Here is a 16,515-nt window from a genome sequence, read left to right on the forward strand (position 1 = left end):
GTGTGTGTGTTTCTTTTCTTTATGTTCCAGGGTCCTGCCGGTACCAAAGGCGATAAGGGAGAGCGAGTAAGTGAAACACTCTTATGTACTTGAGCCGCCGTTTTGAAAACAAATCAAATTTTACTGCCTCTCATCTGCTTTGCTGACGGAGAGAACGATGAAGATGGCTCGCTGACACTCCACCACCCTGATTCAGGGGGAACGACCACGCCGCTATTTCTCTCTCTCTCTCTCTCTCTCCCCCCATCCTACTCCTTTCTTTCCCATGTAATAATAATATGTTATCTCTCTCTCTCTCTCTCTCTCTCTCTCTCTCTCTCTCTCTCTCTCTCACTCTCTCTCTCTCCCTCCCTATCAATTTTCTTTGCTTTCCTCTGCTCGCATTCATTTTCATGACTTTTCCTCTGTATTTACCACCCTCAGCCAGCTGAATCATGTCAGCCTGTAAGTGCCAGAGCGGTTCGCAGTTTTCCAAACACAAAGTGCACCTGTAACTTCCCGTTCACTGTCAGGGACCCAGCTTTCCATCCTGTGCTCTTATCGTATTTATTGGAGCACAGAAACCCTTTTGTTTAACGGGGATGCTACATGCATGTGCTACAAGTGTTATCACACTGCTTTTTTTTTTTTTTTTTTATGTACTATACATTTGTATGGGATGCCCTAGTTGAGTGCAAACCCGCTCGGTCTCGCAATGGCAAGTGCGCAATTCCATACACCATATTCACCCTATTCACCATATTCACCGGCCATTTTGCTCTTACATCACACCAAGAAGCCAGTGAACAAACAAACCCATTCATTTCAATTGGGAGCGTGTCTCAGACTTTTTTTGAGCTTACATGTCACATTTAACTGTATATAAACAAATGCAACAAAGGGTAAATGCGGTGCATTACGGATCCTCCGATTTTTCAGATCTTTGCCCCAGACCTCCTCAAAAACGACAACTAACGACGTCCCTTACGATGAAAGTACGCCACCGCGGGGAGGATGCATTAAAATGTAAAATGCATGGGTTTAAATTTTGTTCTGTCCAGCACAAAAAGAAAAGCCGGAAACTGGTTTCGCTTTTTCCTTCTTTCATTAAATTGAAACCCATGCATTTAAAATTTTAATACATCCATGGTCCCCTATGGATTTCAATTTAAAAGATGTGTTGCTTGGTAGGGGGAAACAAAGGCCCTCTACAAAACAAAGAGCTGAGGTTAACATTAGCTGAGGCTTTTTAGCTAGATATCTTGAATCTAGACATATGACGAATAGGTTTGCACCGATGTTTTGACAATTCCGACAAGTTCTAGAACAGTGGTTCCCAAATTGGGGCTCTGTGGACCACTGAAAAATAATATAATGATACAAGAAAAATTAAATCATAAAATCATCGTGTAGTATATTATTATTCTTTGAACAGCACCACAGAGCCTCCCTTAAGACAACCAAGTGGGCATGGGCTCCTTGTGCGGGTACTGTTCAATATTTTTCACAATAAAATAATGATGACCCCATTCCTTATTAGTTGGGTGGAGCCAACTGGTAAACGTTAATATTCACAGTAAGGCGTCTCAGAGAGAAATACGTTCATTTGAATCAAATTAACAAGCGGTAATGTTAGGATTTCACGGAAAATTTATGTAAATTGCATATTTTAGGCGATACATGCTCAAAGCAATGCGTTAATTAATTGTAAATATTTGCATGTTTGATGACAAACATCTGTGTGCTTTTGGAATCCGCACTTCTCCTCACCCAGGACCAGAAAATCTGTAAAAAAAAAAAAAGTTCACTCTCTGTTGAATGATCAAAAATGTTAAGGTCACCTTGAATCAGGGTTTTGTAAGTCACACATCTATCTCTCATTTAATATGCAAAAATTACTGATTAACCAATATGCTGTCGGTCCCTTTCCACTGGCCTGAGTCGCAGGAGGTAATTGTGCGTAGAGGGGCGCCGCCACTGTCTCCCCATCCGCCCTGTTGTTATTCATTTATTTGTACAGTTTGCATACAAGGTGGTCCGCCTGATAACCGTCAAATGGTCCGTGTGAAGAAGCCGCTTGGGACCAGCTGCCGTAGATAAAGCTTGTCCTCCATCATCTGCCAGCAAAACAATAACACCAGGCTCTTCCTCGCCATACTCGGTTGAACCGTTAACTTCGTCAGAGACAAGCACATTCTCAGGCCGTCTCACTCTGCATGGAAATCTGAGTCCGGCCCCACATTCCACCCATGGCAGAGGGAACTTGGGAATGTGATTGATATGGAAGGCCTTCGATAGAAACTTGGCAATGAGGAAAGTGTCTTCCTCAAAATCTGGAAACCGCTTCTCGACAAAATGTTTCGACAACCCAGCAGAAGTGAATTGACTCATATACCTCGTGATACGTTCCCATTCACGGTGTGTTCTTTTTTCTATTTCCTGAATAATAATTACTATTTAAAAAATGTCAACTAATTTATTTTTCCCTTTTTGTTTTCTATTATAATTGTATGTCTTTTTTAATCCTTGACCCTTGTTTTAACTGGACATTACTTTATCTTGCCTCTGAGTCTAACGCAGAGTGCTGCCATTGTAATGTATACACTACCCGTCCTTAGGAAAAAAAAAGACAAAAAAAAGAAAAAGTGATTTAGGGGACGAAGGCGAAAGGTTAGGGTCAACTTAGTTTTCCATTTGTTTACTGGGTTTTTCCGGATGGAGGAAAATGGCCTCCATGTGACTATGAAGTATAATATCATCTCCATTTATCATAAATCTGAGTGTGCCAATAAGATCTGCATCAACTGAAGGCCACCGTCCTACATTCTTGTGCTTAGACTGCAACGACATAGTTCGAATTAAGGGGGGGGATTGGTCTGACCACCCCTAATTAAGACTTGAACCCCACCAAAAGAGGTAAAAACAACATTTATATAGCTTTCTTACCTGTAATCGTAAATATTACAATATGCTCTATTTCCCATATTCATGCCTGGAAGCATCTTGTACCACACCCCTAAAGTCAACCATACCATTACACTGAGCATCATGCTCCACGGTGGACCAAGGCGAGCTGGAGCAGCTCCGCAGCGGAGGACGCGAACCGCAGCTCAGATCAGAGCGATCTTTTTTGACAAACAAACAAATAAAAACAGTGTGTTTTCATCCTAGATTTATTGATTTTACTCCGTTTTCTAATTGAATGTGACAAAAAAAAAAAAAAACCCTGCGTGAAACTGTGCGTAACGGGTACGCTTTCTCAGTCACCGTCCGAATTGTATAATTCACACTCTGCCTAACACTCTCGCCCACATCTGTTCCCTCTCACTCGCTGTGTTGCTAAAGGCTCTAAACACCCAATTTAACCAGTCGCCACTTTCAAACCGTCACCACAGCGTGCGTGATGCAGGCTTCACAGCGGTCGACCTGTCCCTTCAAATACCACCGGAGCCTTACCCCTACGTCCAAAAACCCTCTCCCTCGCACACTAATTCTTGATTTTCGTGAGTGCACATGAATCGCCAGCATGATAAGGGCCCTCCCAATTCCAAGCGAGCCAAACCAATCGAGGGCAATTGGCTGTTCAGCCCTCCAATTATGTCTTCCAAACCGAGGAAATTAAAAAAGCGACTTGGAAGAAAAGATCAAGTGTCCAGACAGTTGAGAATAAGAAAGGACAAAGGAAAATAATCTGTGTTTTACGGCTACTTGGTGTTTTACTGATCTGTTGGGTACATGATGTTTCACAGACCTAAGTTGTGAAAAAAAAAAAGGCTTTATATATATTATAATTATTATATTATGTAATATTGATATACTTGTATGATTATTTTATATATGTTTTTACTCTATTTAATATTACATTTTTATGTATTTATTAATTTCATTTATTTTGTCATCTCTTTCTGATGTTTTTAAGAATTTGAGAAATTTTCACTATTATATTGGATATAAAGTTCAAGCATTCCAATTTTTCTGTTATAAACTACGCCTCCAATTTCCTGGACGATTCTAATATCGTCATCATTTGGAATATCTTATAGTATCTTAGTATCTTAAAATACTACAAACAACGTTTGCATTTCATTTTATTTCATAGCCAGGTGCTTCCCTTCCTACCACCTTTTTTCACCATTAGATCACAATACACGTTACAGGTGAGGGAGCTTCTGTTTTCCGAGAAAGAGAATATCATTTATTATTTCACTGAACTCCTGTTGATCTTCCACCATACCCCGGCAGTTTTCATTGTCTGCTCGGCTTCTGTAAATATCAGTGTGGAAGCGGTTTCATTTGAACAAACACACACACACACACACACACACACACACACACACACACACACACACACACACACACACACACACACACACACACACACACACACACACACACACACACACACACACACACACACACACACAATTTATCAAGGACTGGTCTAGAAGTCAATGTTCCTGTGGGTGTACAAACAAAATAGCACAATCACTCAACCGTGTGTTGTTTCCCAATGAGGTTGTGTGTGTGTGTGTGCGTGTGTGTGTGTGCGTGCGTGTGTGTTATAAGATCCTCACAACATTGTTCTCGCTGTTTTTCAGGGCGACGTGCAGTCCCAGGCCGCGGTGCGCTCCATCGCACGACAAGTCTGCGAACAGCTCATCCAAAGTGAGTACTTCGCCGTCTGTAAACATTTACCCAAACCTTGTATTTGCCAGCAATACTTCCTTTCTGTCCTCTCCGTTCTCCTCCCCTCTGCTCCCTAATGTTTGACTTTAAAACACCTGTTTGGCACTCGGATGAATCGCGTAATCTCCATAAGTGAGACTCCTTTCCCTGTCTCTCCGAAGGCCACCTGTCTCGCTATAACTCCATCCTGAACCAGATCCCCAGCCAGGCGGCGGTGTCGGTGCGGACGGTGCCGGGCCCGCCGGGCGAGCCGGGCAGGAGGGGGACACCGGGGACCCAGGGGGAGCAGGGCCCGCCGGGCAGGCCGGGCTTCCCCGGCACCAGCGGCCAGAACGGGCGGCCGGGAGAGAGAGGTGAAAACATAGGACGAAGGGAGGGAAAGTGAACAGAACCATTAGCATCGTGAAGTCTGTTTTCTTTCCATTAGCTAATCTGTTGTGAGCAATTATTGCTAATCAAATATTATAAACTTGAGCTCATGAAGGAAGGCTGAAAACCACGAATTTGGACCTTGGAGGATTCACTGAGAAGTGATGATCTCAGTGAGCGAAGAGCAAAACGATAAAAAAAAGAGGAAGAGTTTGCGATGGCCACCGGCTGGAAATAATAAAAAACTGCATATTAAAGAAACACAAAGGGAAACATGGGGAAATAACCAGCCAGGCACCCGCATAGACAGTCGTCAAACTTACTTTATTACATATGTGGTGGAAAAATTAGACTACGACTGTAGGATCACACTTGGCTTGAAAGCAAATGTCTGTTTTGATCTTTTAAACACTGTTGTGTTGATGCTATTAGATGAGGTGTTTTCACATCGCCGGAACTTTTCTATAGTTCGATACAACTTTCGGAGGAACCGTACCTTTTTTTGTGTCTCCGCACTGTTGGAACTAGGAACATTCTTAGTTCTTAGAACGCTGTTTTGAGGGAATTTTTAGCTCCTACTCTAGGGCAGGGATTAACAAGAGGAACCTTCCGTGACCTTAGTGCATGGTGATTGGTCCAGACGTAAGTCCAAGGTCCCTTGCCCCTGGCGCACTGAGGACTATCCGTCTGGTGGAGTCGCATCGCTCTGGGTGCGGAGCAGCCCACGTACACTCAGCGGTAAATAAAACATAACCAACAAAAATATGAAAACCAAACAGGTGTACAAACGCGTGCCCTTGCCAGAGTTCCAATGCGGTGCCAATGCAACCAGAAAAAAAGCCCTTGAAGGAAGGTAGGTTCTCTGGGGGACCTCCCCAGTTTGTAGTTCCCCTCAGGGAGTCCCAACAACTATCCGCTGTGAAAACACCTGCGGTCAAAGAGATGAGAGTGTGAACAGGGGAGGGTAACTTGAAGTGTTATCCTGAGGTGTTATCAGGGTTTGCTTTACGACCCATGCTGGGCATTGTCTTTCTCCAGTCCAAGGAACTGTTTGACCAGTCATTCACTGTCTTCAAAGAAGGTATCTTGACTCCAGAGGGGGTTGTCGTTGATGCGTTGTGTCCTTTAGTCAACATCCCCCATTTCTCTCCATATCTTAATTCTTAAATGGTAGGATGTCTTGCTGAAACCTATGAGACCACTGTGGACAAAGCAAGGTTAGAATTCCTTACAGCTAACGCTGTAGAGACCTTCATGAAACAGTCAACGACACAAGCTGAGGGTTTGCCAGGCCACCGTTAGAACATTACAAATACCTTACCTTTCACTTCCCAAATTCTCTGCTGGTGTGTGTAGAGGTTTGTGATTAGAGGAGTTTTTTTTTAATATTTTTTGCGGTACCTTTGCAGACTGTACTCGAACCTCTTACAGGTGGTAGCAACACCGCAGTCAAAGAGGAGCGATGCAGTTCCCCAGGGCCGACAGCGGTCCCCCGGGGGGGTTATGATGAACATAAACAAAATAGAAACGTAGGCACAATCTCTGGCCTTGGAGCTATTTGTTTGGTCTGCGTCTTGCGCCGCTTGCCAATCCAGCGTTGGTTTGGCTGTTCGCTGGGAGGTTCGGTCCGGTCCAGACCTAGCCAATAATTTGAATAACATCCATGAGGTCACTCTCCCCCTGTGAAAACCCCTTATGAAAAAAATCGTTTTTATGAAGATAAAACACGCAACCCAGACGGAGCACGGAGGAGGAGGCCCGGGAACTCGGTGGATTCAGTCGACCGCTGTTTTGGAGGAAGGCCAGGATGTTTGCCACCCGCTCGCTATGCTATTAGGGCAGTGGTTAGACTCTCATGTCTTCAACCCCCCCCCCCACACACACACACACAGACACACACACACACACACTCACTCACACACACACCCACACACACACACACACACACACACACAAACTCACTCTAACAGGAGCAGAACAAAAATGCGATTTCGCCGCTGTGAAGCCCGGTAGCTCTGTCTTCTCCCTTGGTCTACACCGCAAAAAAGCTGCTACGTCGCCGATTTACAAAGAATTAATCTTCAGAAACTTTTTACGTCACCGGAGAAACCGAGAATACAGAACTACTTCAACAACAAAAATAAATCCCGTAACCCTTGAACTAACCCACAAAAATGACATAAACCCCTTACCAAACACATTAAAAAAACAACTACAGAACTTATTTATAATAAACTGCATAACCCATGAACTACATACCCTATTAACAAAATTGACATCACCCATTTTCAAACTCGAACAGAACCATAGAACCTTTTAACAAATGAGAGAACCTATTTTCAAAACTACAGAAAAAACAACATAACCCATGAACAAAACCTGAGATCCCATAAGCAAAAGCAAATTCACAAAAAATGACGTAAACCATTTACTAAACTCATTACCTACAGCACATAGCCTATTCATGAAAATGACAACCCATTTATAAAACGACAAAAAAACTACAAAACACATTTACCAAACACAGGGTTTCCTCCAGAGTATTGCAAGCCTGGAGGCCCGCCGGGCTTAAGGTGAGCCCCCCGCTGGGTCTAAACATTGGAGTTGGTTTTTTTTATGGATTTTTAAGGTTATTTTTTTCATCAAAACATCAACATGGACGGCCACACATTGTGGCGCGCAGCGCATTGTGTGTGACAAATAAAGAATCTTCTTCTTCCTCTTCTTAATTTTCTCTCTCTCTCTCTCTCTCTCTCTCTCTACGGACCCATCTGTGAATAGCCTGTCCTCTCCGTGCACACTTTGAATCAAAACATGATCACGCGCAGGATGTTTTAAACATCCCATTGGGTTGGGCACCCGGTACGACTACAGCACCGGTTCTTATAACATCGGTATCTACCGCACCGAATCGCAGGTTTCGGTGCCTCATTTTGAAGCAATGGGAGATCAGTGCTTTGCTGTTTTATTTCTGACATGTTGGACAACGTTGATCCGCAGCACAAGTCAGATGTGAATTCGAGGTCTACCAATTACTTTTTGACACCGAGACAAAATAGTATACACAAACAGCTCACTCAGGTTTGGTGATTTTATTGGAAATTAACAGGGTTGTTGTAAAGTTCAGTTTACAAATAAAAGGGAACATTTTTATTGGTATTTATGTGTAGTTTATTTTCAGAGAGTTCATTTCCAATGAGGAATGAAACGGTTCAGTAAGTTCCTCTGTAATAAAATGCTGAGCAGGACATGACTTTAACCCCCCTCTCCTGTCTCTGCACGGAACGGGTGGCCAGACCAGCTCCTTTTCTCATTTTCGGCACTTTTGTGGTTTTCAACCACCATGAACAGCTCCTTGGCACAAGCTGCGATTCTGTGCGTGCAGCCATGTTTGCGTGCTGTCTAGCGTTCTTCTTCGCTTACTACTTCCTGCTTCACGCAGTACTTTCTCTCCGCTGCCCCCCTTGGTTGCTGGGAATACTGCAACGGAGAATGTGGCAGCTATAAACGCCCCGCGCTCTCCGCACGCGATGGTATAACCAGGGCTTTCCTCTTCCATGCAACTTTTGGCCGAGAGTCAAACAGCAGCGGTGCTCGTCAGTGTCACATTATGGACGCTAAGCCAATCAGATAAAAAAAAGGCAGGTTGTAAAATTTTTCACTACGAATAATGCCCGGTTCATACAAACTGTCAGTTATGTGTTAATGTGGGAAAAGCATATGCAAAGTAATGAAGGACAAATGAGGTTGGTTAGTTCATAAAAAGCCATAAAAAAATCCATGAAATAGCCCCGATCTAAATAAAAAACATTTAAAACAAAAATAAGTATTTTATTTTACTGACTTTTCTTTATTGAACAAACAAAAAAAAGCACCGTGTGTATACTATACCGGCCTATACTTGCCACCGGGTCTAACAACTTTTCTGGTGGAAATCCTGCTAAACCTATGAACTACGAATTAACAAAAACAACATTACATAACACATTTACAAAACAACAGCACCCATAAAGCTATAGAACACGTAAAAAAAAAAAAAACTGAACCCACTGAGCACATTTTCAAATATATAGAACCCATTAACAAAAACTACAGGACCCAACTCCTTCTATAAAAGACCACAGCAGCTATTTAGGCAGGAAGATGGTAAAACTTTCATAAGCCAAATGGTTGTTCCCTGAACAAACACAACAACTATAAAGAGGTTATTATTAGACTGGAATAACCTTCTTAAGTAAAATTCAAAACGTGTTTCCCTTAAGCGTATGGGGATATGAGTGGGATTTTGTTATATTGCCATATGGCTGTTAATAAGCCCACACAGGGTAACGTATGCCAAAGTATGAAAATGTTATATGACACCTGAGGTACAATGTAAGTTCTTTACACTAAACTTTAGGAGCTGTTTGGGTTTTCCAGGTCTCTCCGGAGAAAAAGGGGAAAGAGGGAGTCCAGGGGTTGGAAATCAGGGACCGAGAGGACCAGCGGGACCCCCAGGTAACACTAATGCCCGCACGCACGCACGCACGCACGCACGCACACACACACACACACACACACACAGACAGACAGATACCCATTGAACAATTTTACCATTTCCTTTCCTCCAAATATTGGTTATATTTATCAGAGAATGTCGGTTAAAGAATTATTCAGCATTTTTTCTATCTTCACATTCAATACAATTCTCTGTATTGAGTGATCTATGGCCCGCACAGTTCATATTTACATTATAAAAAAGAAAACACTACAGGTTTAACTGAAAAATAAACTTTGTTTTCTGTTGCACTGCCAGCACAGAAAAAGCCAATCGCCCCCACCCCCCGGAAACCGCAAAGTAATCAAACAATTGTTCTGAAAAATCACATTTGTGAAAAAGAAAGTAAAGGACGAGGCAGATTGCCTATATCTTACCCGCTACACAGGGCTGGAATTTTTGCGGGATAATAATTGAGTGCTTGGCAAATGACCCCCTTCAAAATATTGATTTCATACTTCTGCCGACTGTTACAGTAAGTCCTGACGGGGCAGTTCCTCCAGAATAAACAGAGCACACAGAGCTCTGGGGTTCAAAGAGAAATAGCGGGGAAACTCAGCTTGGAAGCCTCTTATTCCCTTTCAACGTCCACGCTGCTTCCAGAGCTTTTCTTCACCCTCTGACCTTCCACGTCGCAGCAATGCGGCGGCGACATGCTGGGTCGGGGAGTCTGCAGACTTTTTATTACCTTATTAATGCCACCGAAACAATATGAAACTCAAGAGCTTATTTGCAGTCAAATTACACACAATTTCCAAGCAGCTGTCAGATGTCTGGTAGCGGCAATGGTGAGGGAAATGACTCAGATGTCTTTTTCATGAAAACGGTCTGACTTTCAATGGTGCAATGACGTGATCGTGGTTGACGCTCACTTCTGTTGTACCCCCCCCCCCCCCCCGGCCCTTTGTTTTGGTCTTTGGTCTCTGGTCTCATTTGCCTAAAAAGGAAATGACAGCACATTGAGAATATGGGTTGTGTGTTGTATGTTGCCTGGAAGTATTTAAGAGTTGTCTGAGTGAACCAAACCTTTTGCCTTTGAGGGCAAAATTCTCTTAAACCTCTAACTGGTTAGGCTTCCTTCCTCAGGGCTACCAGGTGAAGGTAGGACAGGTAGCCAGGGCCCCCCTGGCAGGCCCGGGAACCAGGGCACCCCAGGGAGACCGGGGCCTCCCGGTACCATCGGACCCACCGGCCCGCCGGGCTACTGTGACCAGAACTCCTGTCTGGGGTACAACGTTGGAGGTAAGTACGAGTATTTTTCTCACTGTTCTAACTGAGAGAGCTCCTGAGGTGTTGGGGGTAGCACGGAAAAGGCTGCAAACACCTCAGTTGGAAACAGTACACACAAAGTTAGGGAGCTACACGAAGACACTGAAGTGTAAATACTGTACATTATATATACACCATGCGACCACTTTATTAGGTGCACCCTTCTGGTACTTAGGTAGTACAGTTGCCTCCTGAAAGCTAGAATTTCTCACGGCATGGATTTAACAATGATGCTGGAAACATTCCTGAAATCTGGGGACTGTGCAGAAGTCACGTTGGTGACTGCTTGGGATGATGCGTGATTCGGTGTGGCACGGTGCATTATCCATTTGTATCCATTTGAAAAAGACGGCGCTCAAAGGGCTGTAGATGGTCAGCCACAAACGCTGAGGCACGCTGTAGCTTTAAAATAATGGTAAATGTCCATTGGGGGGCCTAATGCGAGTCGATAAAATCTCCTCACCACCCGAGTGTAGACACCAGACGCCAAATTATGATGCCACCATCTGCGTACCACAGCAGGAATTGGGATTTGCCGTACCAACTCCAATGGTCCAATGCTTTGGGTGATCAGATGCCTACTGAAGCCTCATCTTTCTGAACCCAGCGTGGTCCTCTGCTGCTGTAGCCCAGACAGCGTCGGAGGCCCTGCGGTTCTTTTATGTTATTTGAGCACTGGTGGCATTTCTCTAAGCTAACAAGGCTGAACATTCTCCCCTGACCTCTTTGATGAAGGTGGTCTCGCTCGATTTTATTCGGGGCACCATTCTGCGTAGGTTAAACTACAGAGGATTTGGGGTCTGAACATTTCAAAAGTGCGTCTGTTTCCGAGATAATGGGATCCACCACGTCCCACGCCACCAACCACACCGCGGTCAAAGGCGCCAAGATCAGACGGCCGGCCCATTGTAATGTTCCAACAAGTATCCTTGTCTGGATGCTTAGGATCCTGACTCTGTTTGGTGGAGCAGACAATTTGAGTCAACAAGCCTCATATACTGTATACCTCATATACCTCGTGTATACCTCATAAAGTGGTCACTGAGTCGCAAAACACAGAGTTGGTCAACTATGAACTCAAACCCGACTGAGAAAAAAAACACTTTGTGCTCCACAGACTTTGATGCATTCATTCTGATTCTGATGCTTTAACAACAGACATTCTCCGGATTTACAGCAAAGGAAAATTTTCGGAAAGTTAGAAAAACAAGCTTTCTTTCTCATATTAAGATGGAGCTCAGTTTGCCCTTGCTTTTTATTGATTCTCAACTCAGTAGAAAACAGCAAAACCCACTTTGCTCGGGACAAACTTCAAATGCTGTTACTATTTATTTGAGGAGCTGATTCAGACATTTGTTCTTTCAAATTGAATAATTTTCACCGACAAACTGGTTTAACTGTCCGGCCCTGGACGGTCTTGCCCATCTTATAAAAATCTTTATTTCTTCTCATATAAAGCCTTTAAAAAGTCTGTTCCCAGCCACCGCAGGCTCTTAGATTATTGTCCTTGTAAAAACCCTGTCGTTTGTCGGGGAGTATTCTCTTTTGTCGACTTTTGTGGAGGTTTTACACAGACTGTGGGGTTCAAAAGTGAGCGTAACTCTACAGCTTGAAGGTATTCATCCACATTATGATCTTACACTCGTTCATACACACATAGGCACAATTTGATTATATTGGTATCATCATACCGGCGAGGCCTTGTCGTCTCAACCAGACCCATGTCTGAGAAACGATACTTTAAAACATCGCTTCAAAATGCAGGAGACATTACATCACACATCATGGTCATTCGGTTTGATATAGGTGGATTCCAGACCGCGTGAATCTTTTTAGCGTAAATCTGCTCTCCAGATTTGTTGTTCGACGTAGGTTTGATACGGGTGGTAACTGTGCATCATCCTCTCTTCCGGGAGAACATTCTAACACCAAAAGCACGACTCATTGTTCTGGAAGGTTCTGCTCAATGTGGCCTGACGGTAACTAACCTCTGGTTAGCGGTGTCACTGGTAACATCTCTCTCTCTCTGTTCCCTCCTTTTCTCTCCTCAATTTCCTCTTCTCTCTCCCTCGGGGTCTTCCTCTCTTCTTTGCGGCCAAAGGTCCACAGGACTATGAGAATGACTACTGAAGACCATTCTCATAGCACTTCCAACAGTTCTCCTCTCCTGCTCCTCTCCCCCTAATTTCCCCCCATGACTCTGTTCTCTCCATTAAAAGACTGATGTCGAGGGAACCGATGGACTCAAAGAAATAAAATCCCTGTGTTTTTAAGGGATGGGCGGTTACTTCTGACACATTTTGTGCTCAACCTTCGGACCCCAACAAACCGGTAGCGGGACAACATTTGTCTGTGGATGCGGACCTCAAACACCGACGTCTTCTTGTAATCCCAAGCATTCGTTTTTGTACCTAGAGTGGATTTTCACGAACTTCAGGCCTGTGCTGCTCCCTGGTCTCCTGTCAGCTCCTTCGCTATAGAAAAGAGGGCTCATTTCCACCATCAGTCGAAGACAGATGGTGTTCCTTTCATTGAAAGTGGCCCCTCAAGACGCCGGTCCTATTACCTGTCTGTTTACACCTAGAGATCAACTTGCCTTCCCGCGCAGAGCCAATCGGTTGATGCTACGCCACTCTGATAATCACCACCGCCGACGTGAAATGTCATCCGTCAAAGAAAGTTTATTTTTGCCTGCGCAACGCTTTGCTGCTTCAACTTTCTTTACCTCAGAGGAATCTAGCTCGTCTCCTTGAACCAAAACATGTCGTAAAAACGTCAGCCAAACGCGCCGGCGCTTTGAAGATGATTCGTCAAGCGGCACTTATTCTGAAACCGGCGGGCCCTCTGTCCATTGCTGGTCAGAGGACGTAGCAGGTAGTCAGGCCGCCAGTTAGGCTTTTCTTCTGCTCCCAGCGCAAAGCGAGCTTAATGCCCGACGCGCTAACGCTCAACTACGCTTGCATGGCTGCACGTGACTTTCTGCCTCAGCACCTAGACAAACTCCACCTGCCCGGTAGGGAGTCTAAACAGGAGAGACATTCGTTTCAATTGGTACAACAAGCCGAGGTTTCCATTCAATTTCTACGTGCGAGCTTAACTCTCTGGGGTTTCAACCCGACAAATTGTATCCGTCTTTTGTTCTCTGCTTCTGTGCTGCCGCTTAGACTCTCAAGAGCCTGCTTTCCATCTTGCTAAGTAACTTAAACCCTTCGAACAACAGACTTGTTACACCCAATCCCTGGCCCAGCGGTGGCCGTAGTGGCATTGAAGGCGACACTCTTGTTACCACAACAAATGAATTCCTCCTCGAATCAGTCCTTAAATTGCAGTTGTTTGAGGAGTAGCTCTGGTAGCAGTTTGCATATGTCCCCCACACTGACTCCAGAATATCCCCACCATCCAATCCCAGTCCAACCGTTGCCTCATGGTGGCTACCAGCCCTACAACCCGCCCTACAATCAGCCGTACAACGCTGAAGCAGTGGCCTACAACAACGACCAGGGGGAGGAAGACGGGGAGGAAGAAGAAGAGGAAGAGGAAGAGCGAGACCCGTATTACCGCGGCTACCCGCCTCAGCACTACCCCAGGCAGGCTGCTCCGCAGCCCTACGGCAGCCACCAGTACCGCCCCAGGGCTGGCTACCAGTCGGAGGACGTGGAGCTGAGGTCGCCGGGCGTGGCTCAGCGGTTCGCCCGCCACGTCGAGGCCACGTCGGAGGGCAACGATGTGGTCGTGATGGAGGAGAGCGAGGAGGAACGGGCGTAAAGGACGGAAGGATGGGACGGTCGGGACGCACCGCAAGGGCTCCAGAAGCTCCGAAACACAGGATTCTACAGACATTGCGAGCACGCACACACACGCACGCACACGCACACACACGCACACACACACACACACACACACAGACACACACACACACACACAGCACTCTGAATGGGAGAAAAATTCATGATTCAGTTAAGTATTGTGATTTTATTTGATTTTTTTTTAACTGCACACCGATATTTGATATTTACATTGTACATGTTAACTGTGAGTCAATCAACTTGTATTTATTGTATTTCTGATGGTTATCTTAATTAATGCAATTTCTACGATGGTTTGAAATGGAACTTGTTAAGACTTCATGTGCATTATCTTTAGAAGGCTCATAATGTGTGCATCCTCATTGGAAAGGACCATTGTTTTTCATTGTTTCCCAAGTTTTCAATATAAAATCTCAATACTTCGTAATACAGGGACATGCAATCGGGAGGGCTTTTTATACGATTCTCTTCTCTCACACTCACAAGTATAGTAAAAGTGTACACACACACACACACACACACACACACACACACTAGCATTGTAAACAGCCCAGTTGACTCTTGAGAAGGGGCGGTCTGAAAAAGTGCCTGATTTCTGTTTGTACCGTTGAGTGGAGATTTAAAAGTAAAAGTAAAGTCCATCCACCATCCACAGCTGACTTCAGCGCTAAAAAGCTTGTTTTGTTGTGAAACTGCATGTCACGATTGAGCATAAAAATGGACGTATGCTTCTTGTTTGTTTTTTGTTTTCTACGTTGTTTCGTTTTGTAGCTGGTTTAAAAAAAAAAAAAAAAAAAAAGGAAGCATAATGATGTTGAATTTGTACAGGCTGTTGGAAGCCACCGTTTTTGTTTCCCCCGCTACGTCTCGTTTATTTTGATGTGTAAAAATTCAAAGTGTTAATTCAAATATTTGAGTGTTTGCCATGTGGCTTTTCTTTGCATGTTGACTGAAACAACAACAGTTGCATTTAATCATTATGGGGATCATGTCTACATTGAAGCAATCTTAGTTTTGTTTTTAGATTTTACCGGTATCTTAACACCGTGGAACGGAATAATTTTCAATGTATCGTTTTTTTTATACGAGAAAATGTGTTTTTGTGATTTTGTCCTTCAATATGTCATTATCTTAGACCCAAATTATGGTTCGCCTAATGATTGAGAAAGGTTTGATCAGTTTTCAGATGCATATCTGTTGTTTCTCATCTTGCCGTCACATTCGGTTCTTCCTGTTTGTCCGACATCCTTATGCAAAGCGAGGCCTGTTCACTGTGGAAGCTGCTTGCTGACGTCTACGGCTTCAAGGCCACTTTTGTCCAAACCGGGCGCTCGGGTCGACTTCCAAGTTTAGAGGATTGAGTTTGTCGCTTCCTGGGAGTGATTGGTCCAGTCTGGCCTGGTCGAGAAACAAGAAGAGTTCAGGATTTCACCCCACCAAGTGTGAAAGTCTGTCCAACTTGCACTGCTGCCCCAGACAAAAATCAATTACAAAAAAAAAAGAAAAAAAAAAGGAAATTCAAATGAATAAACATGACAAATGTTTTTGGTCTGTTTGGAACTGAAAACAGTTGGACTCGAAAACCAGTTCCCCAAGGAATGCGCCTCACCACCGAACCCCTTGGCACAACAGAATATTATTTATTTTTCTTTTTTCTTGTTTTTTTTTTTTGTTTTTTTTATACCTAATAAAACCGTTATGACACGAGGTGCCGCGTTGTTAAGTTGGGTGTTAAAAGTTTATATGGTCAAAAAAATGGCGTACCACAGTAGTAGCTTGTTGAAACGTTAACGCGACGTGTCTGAAATGAAGTGATTCATAACAAGAAGGGGGAGAAGAAGAAAAAAAGAAAATCACTGCTGAACAAGA

The 16,515-nt window shown here is 44.1% G+C and overlaps 1 protein-coding gene across 1 annotated transcript in view; it reads left to right on the forward strand.

Moving 5' to 3' along the window:
- Positions 1–16,271, forward strand: part of col14a1a (collagen, type XIV, alpha 1a) — a gene marked incomplete at its 5' end in the record, with an annotated part of 166,966 nt that extends 150,695 nt beyond the window's left edge. The window contains 6 exons of the mRNA XM_080004861.1: positions 31–66; positions 4,578–4,644; positions 4,827–5,018; positions 9,454–9,531; positions 10,658–10,813; positions 14,250–16,271. Of these exons, the coding sequence (XP_079860987.1) occupies positions 31–66; positions 4,578–4,644; positions 4,827–5,018; positions 9,454–9,531; positions 10,658–10,813; positions 14,250–14,605 (885 nt within the window). The 3' untranslated portion in view covers positions 14,606–16,271. The remainder of the gene's footprint in view (positions 1–30; positions 67–4,577; positions 4,645–4,826; positions 5,019–9,453; positions 9,532–10,657; positions 10,814–14,249) is intronic.
- Between the last annotated feature and the right edge of the window lie 244 nt (positions 16,272–16,515).

The sequence above is a fragment of the Zeus faber genome, assembly GCF_960531495.2.
Source record: "Zeus faber genome assembly, chromosome: 8".
NCBI classification, from domain to species: domain Eukaryota; kingdom Metazoa; phylum Chordata; class Actinopteri; order Zeiformes; family Zeidae; genus Zeus; species Zeus faber.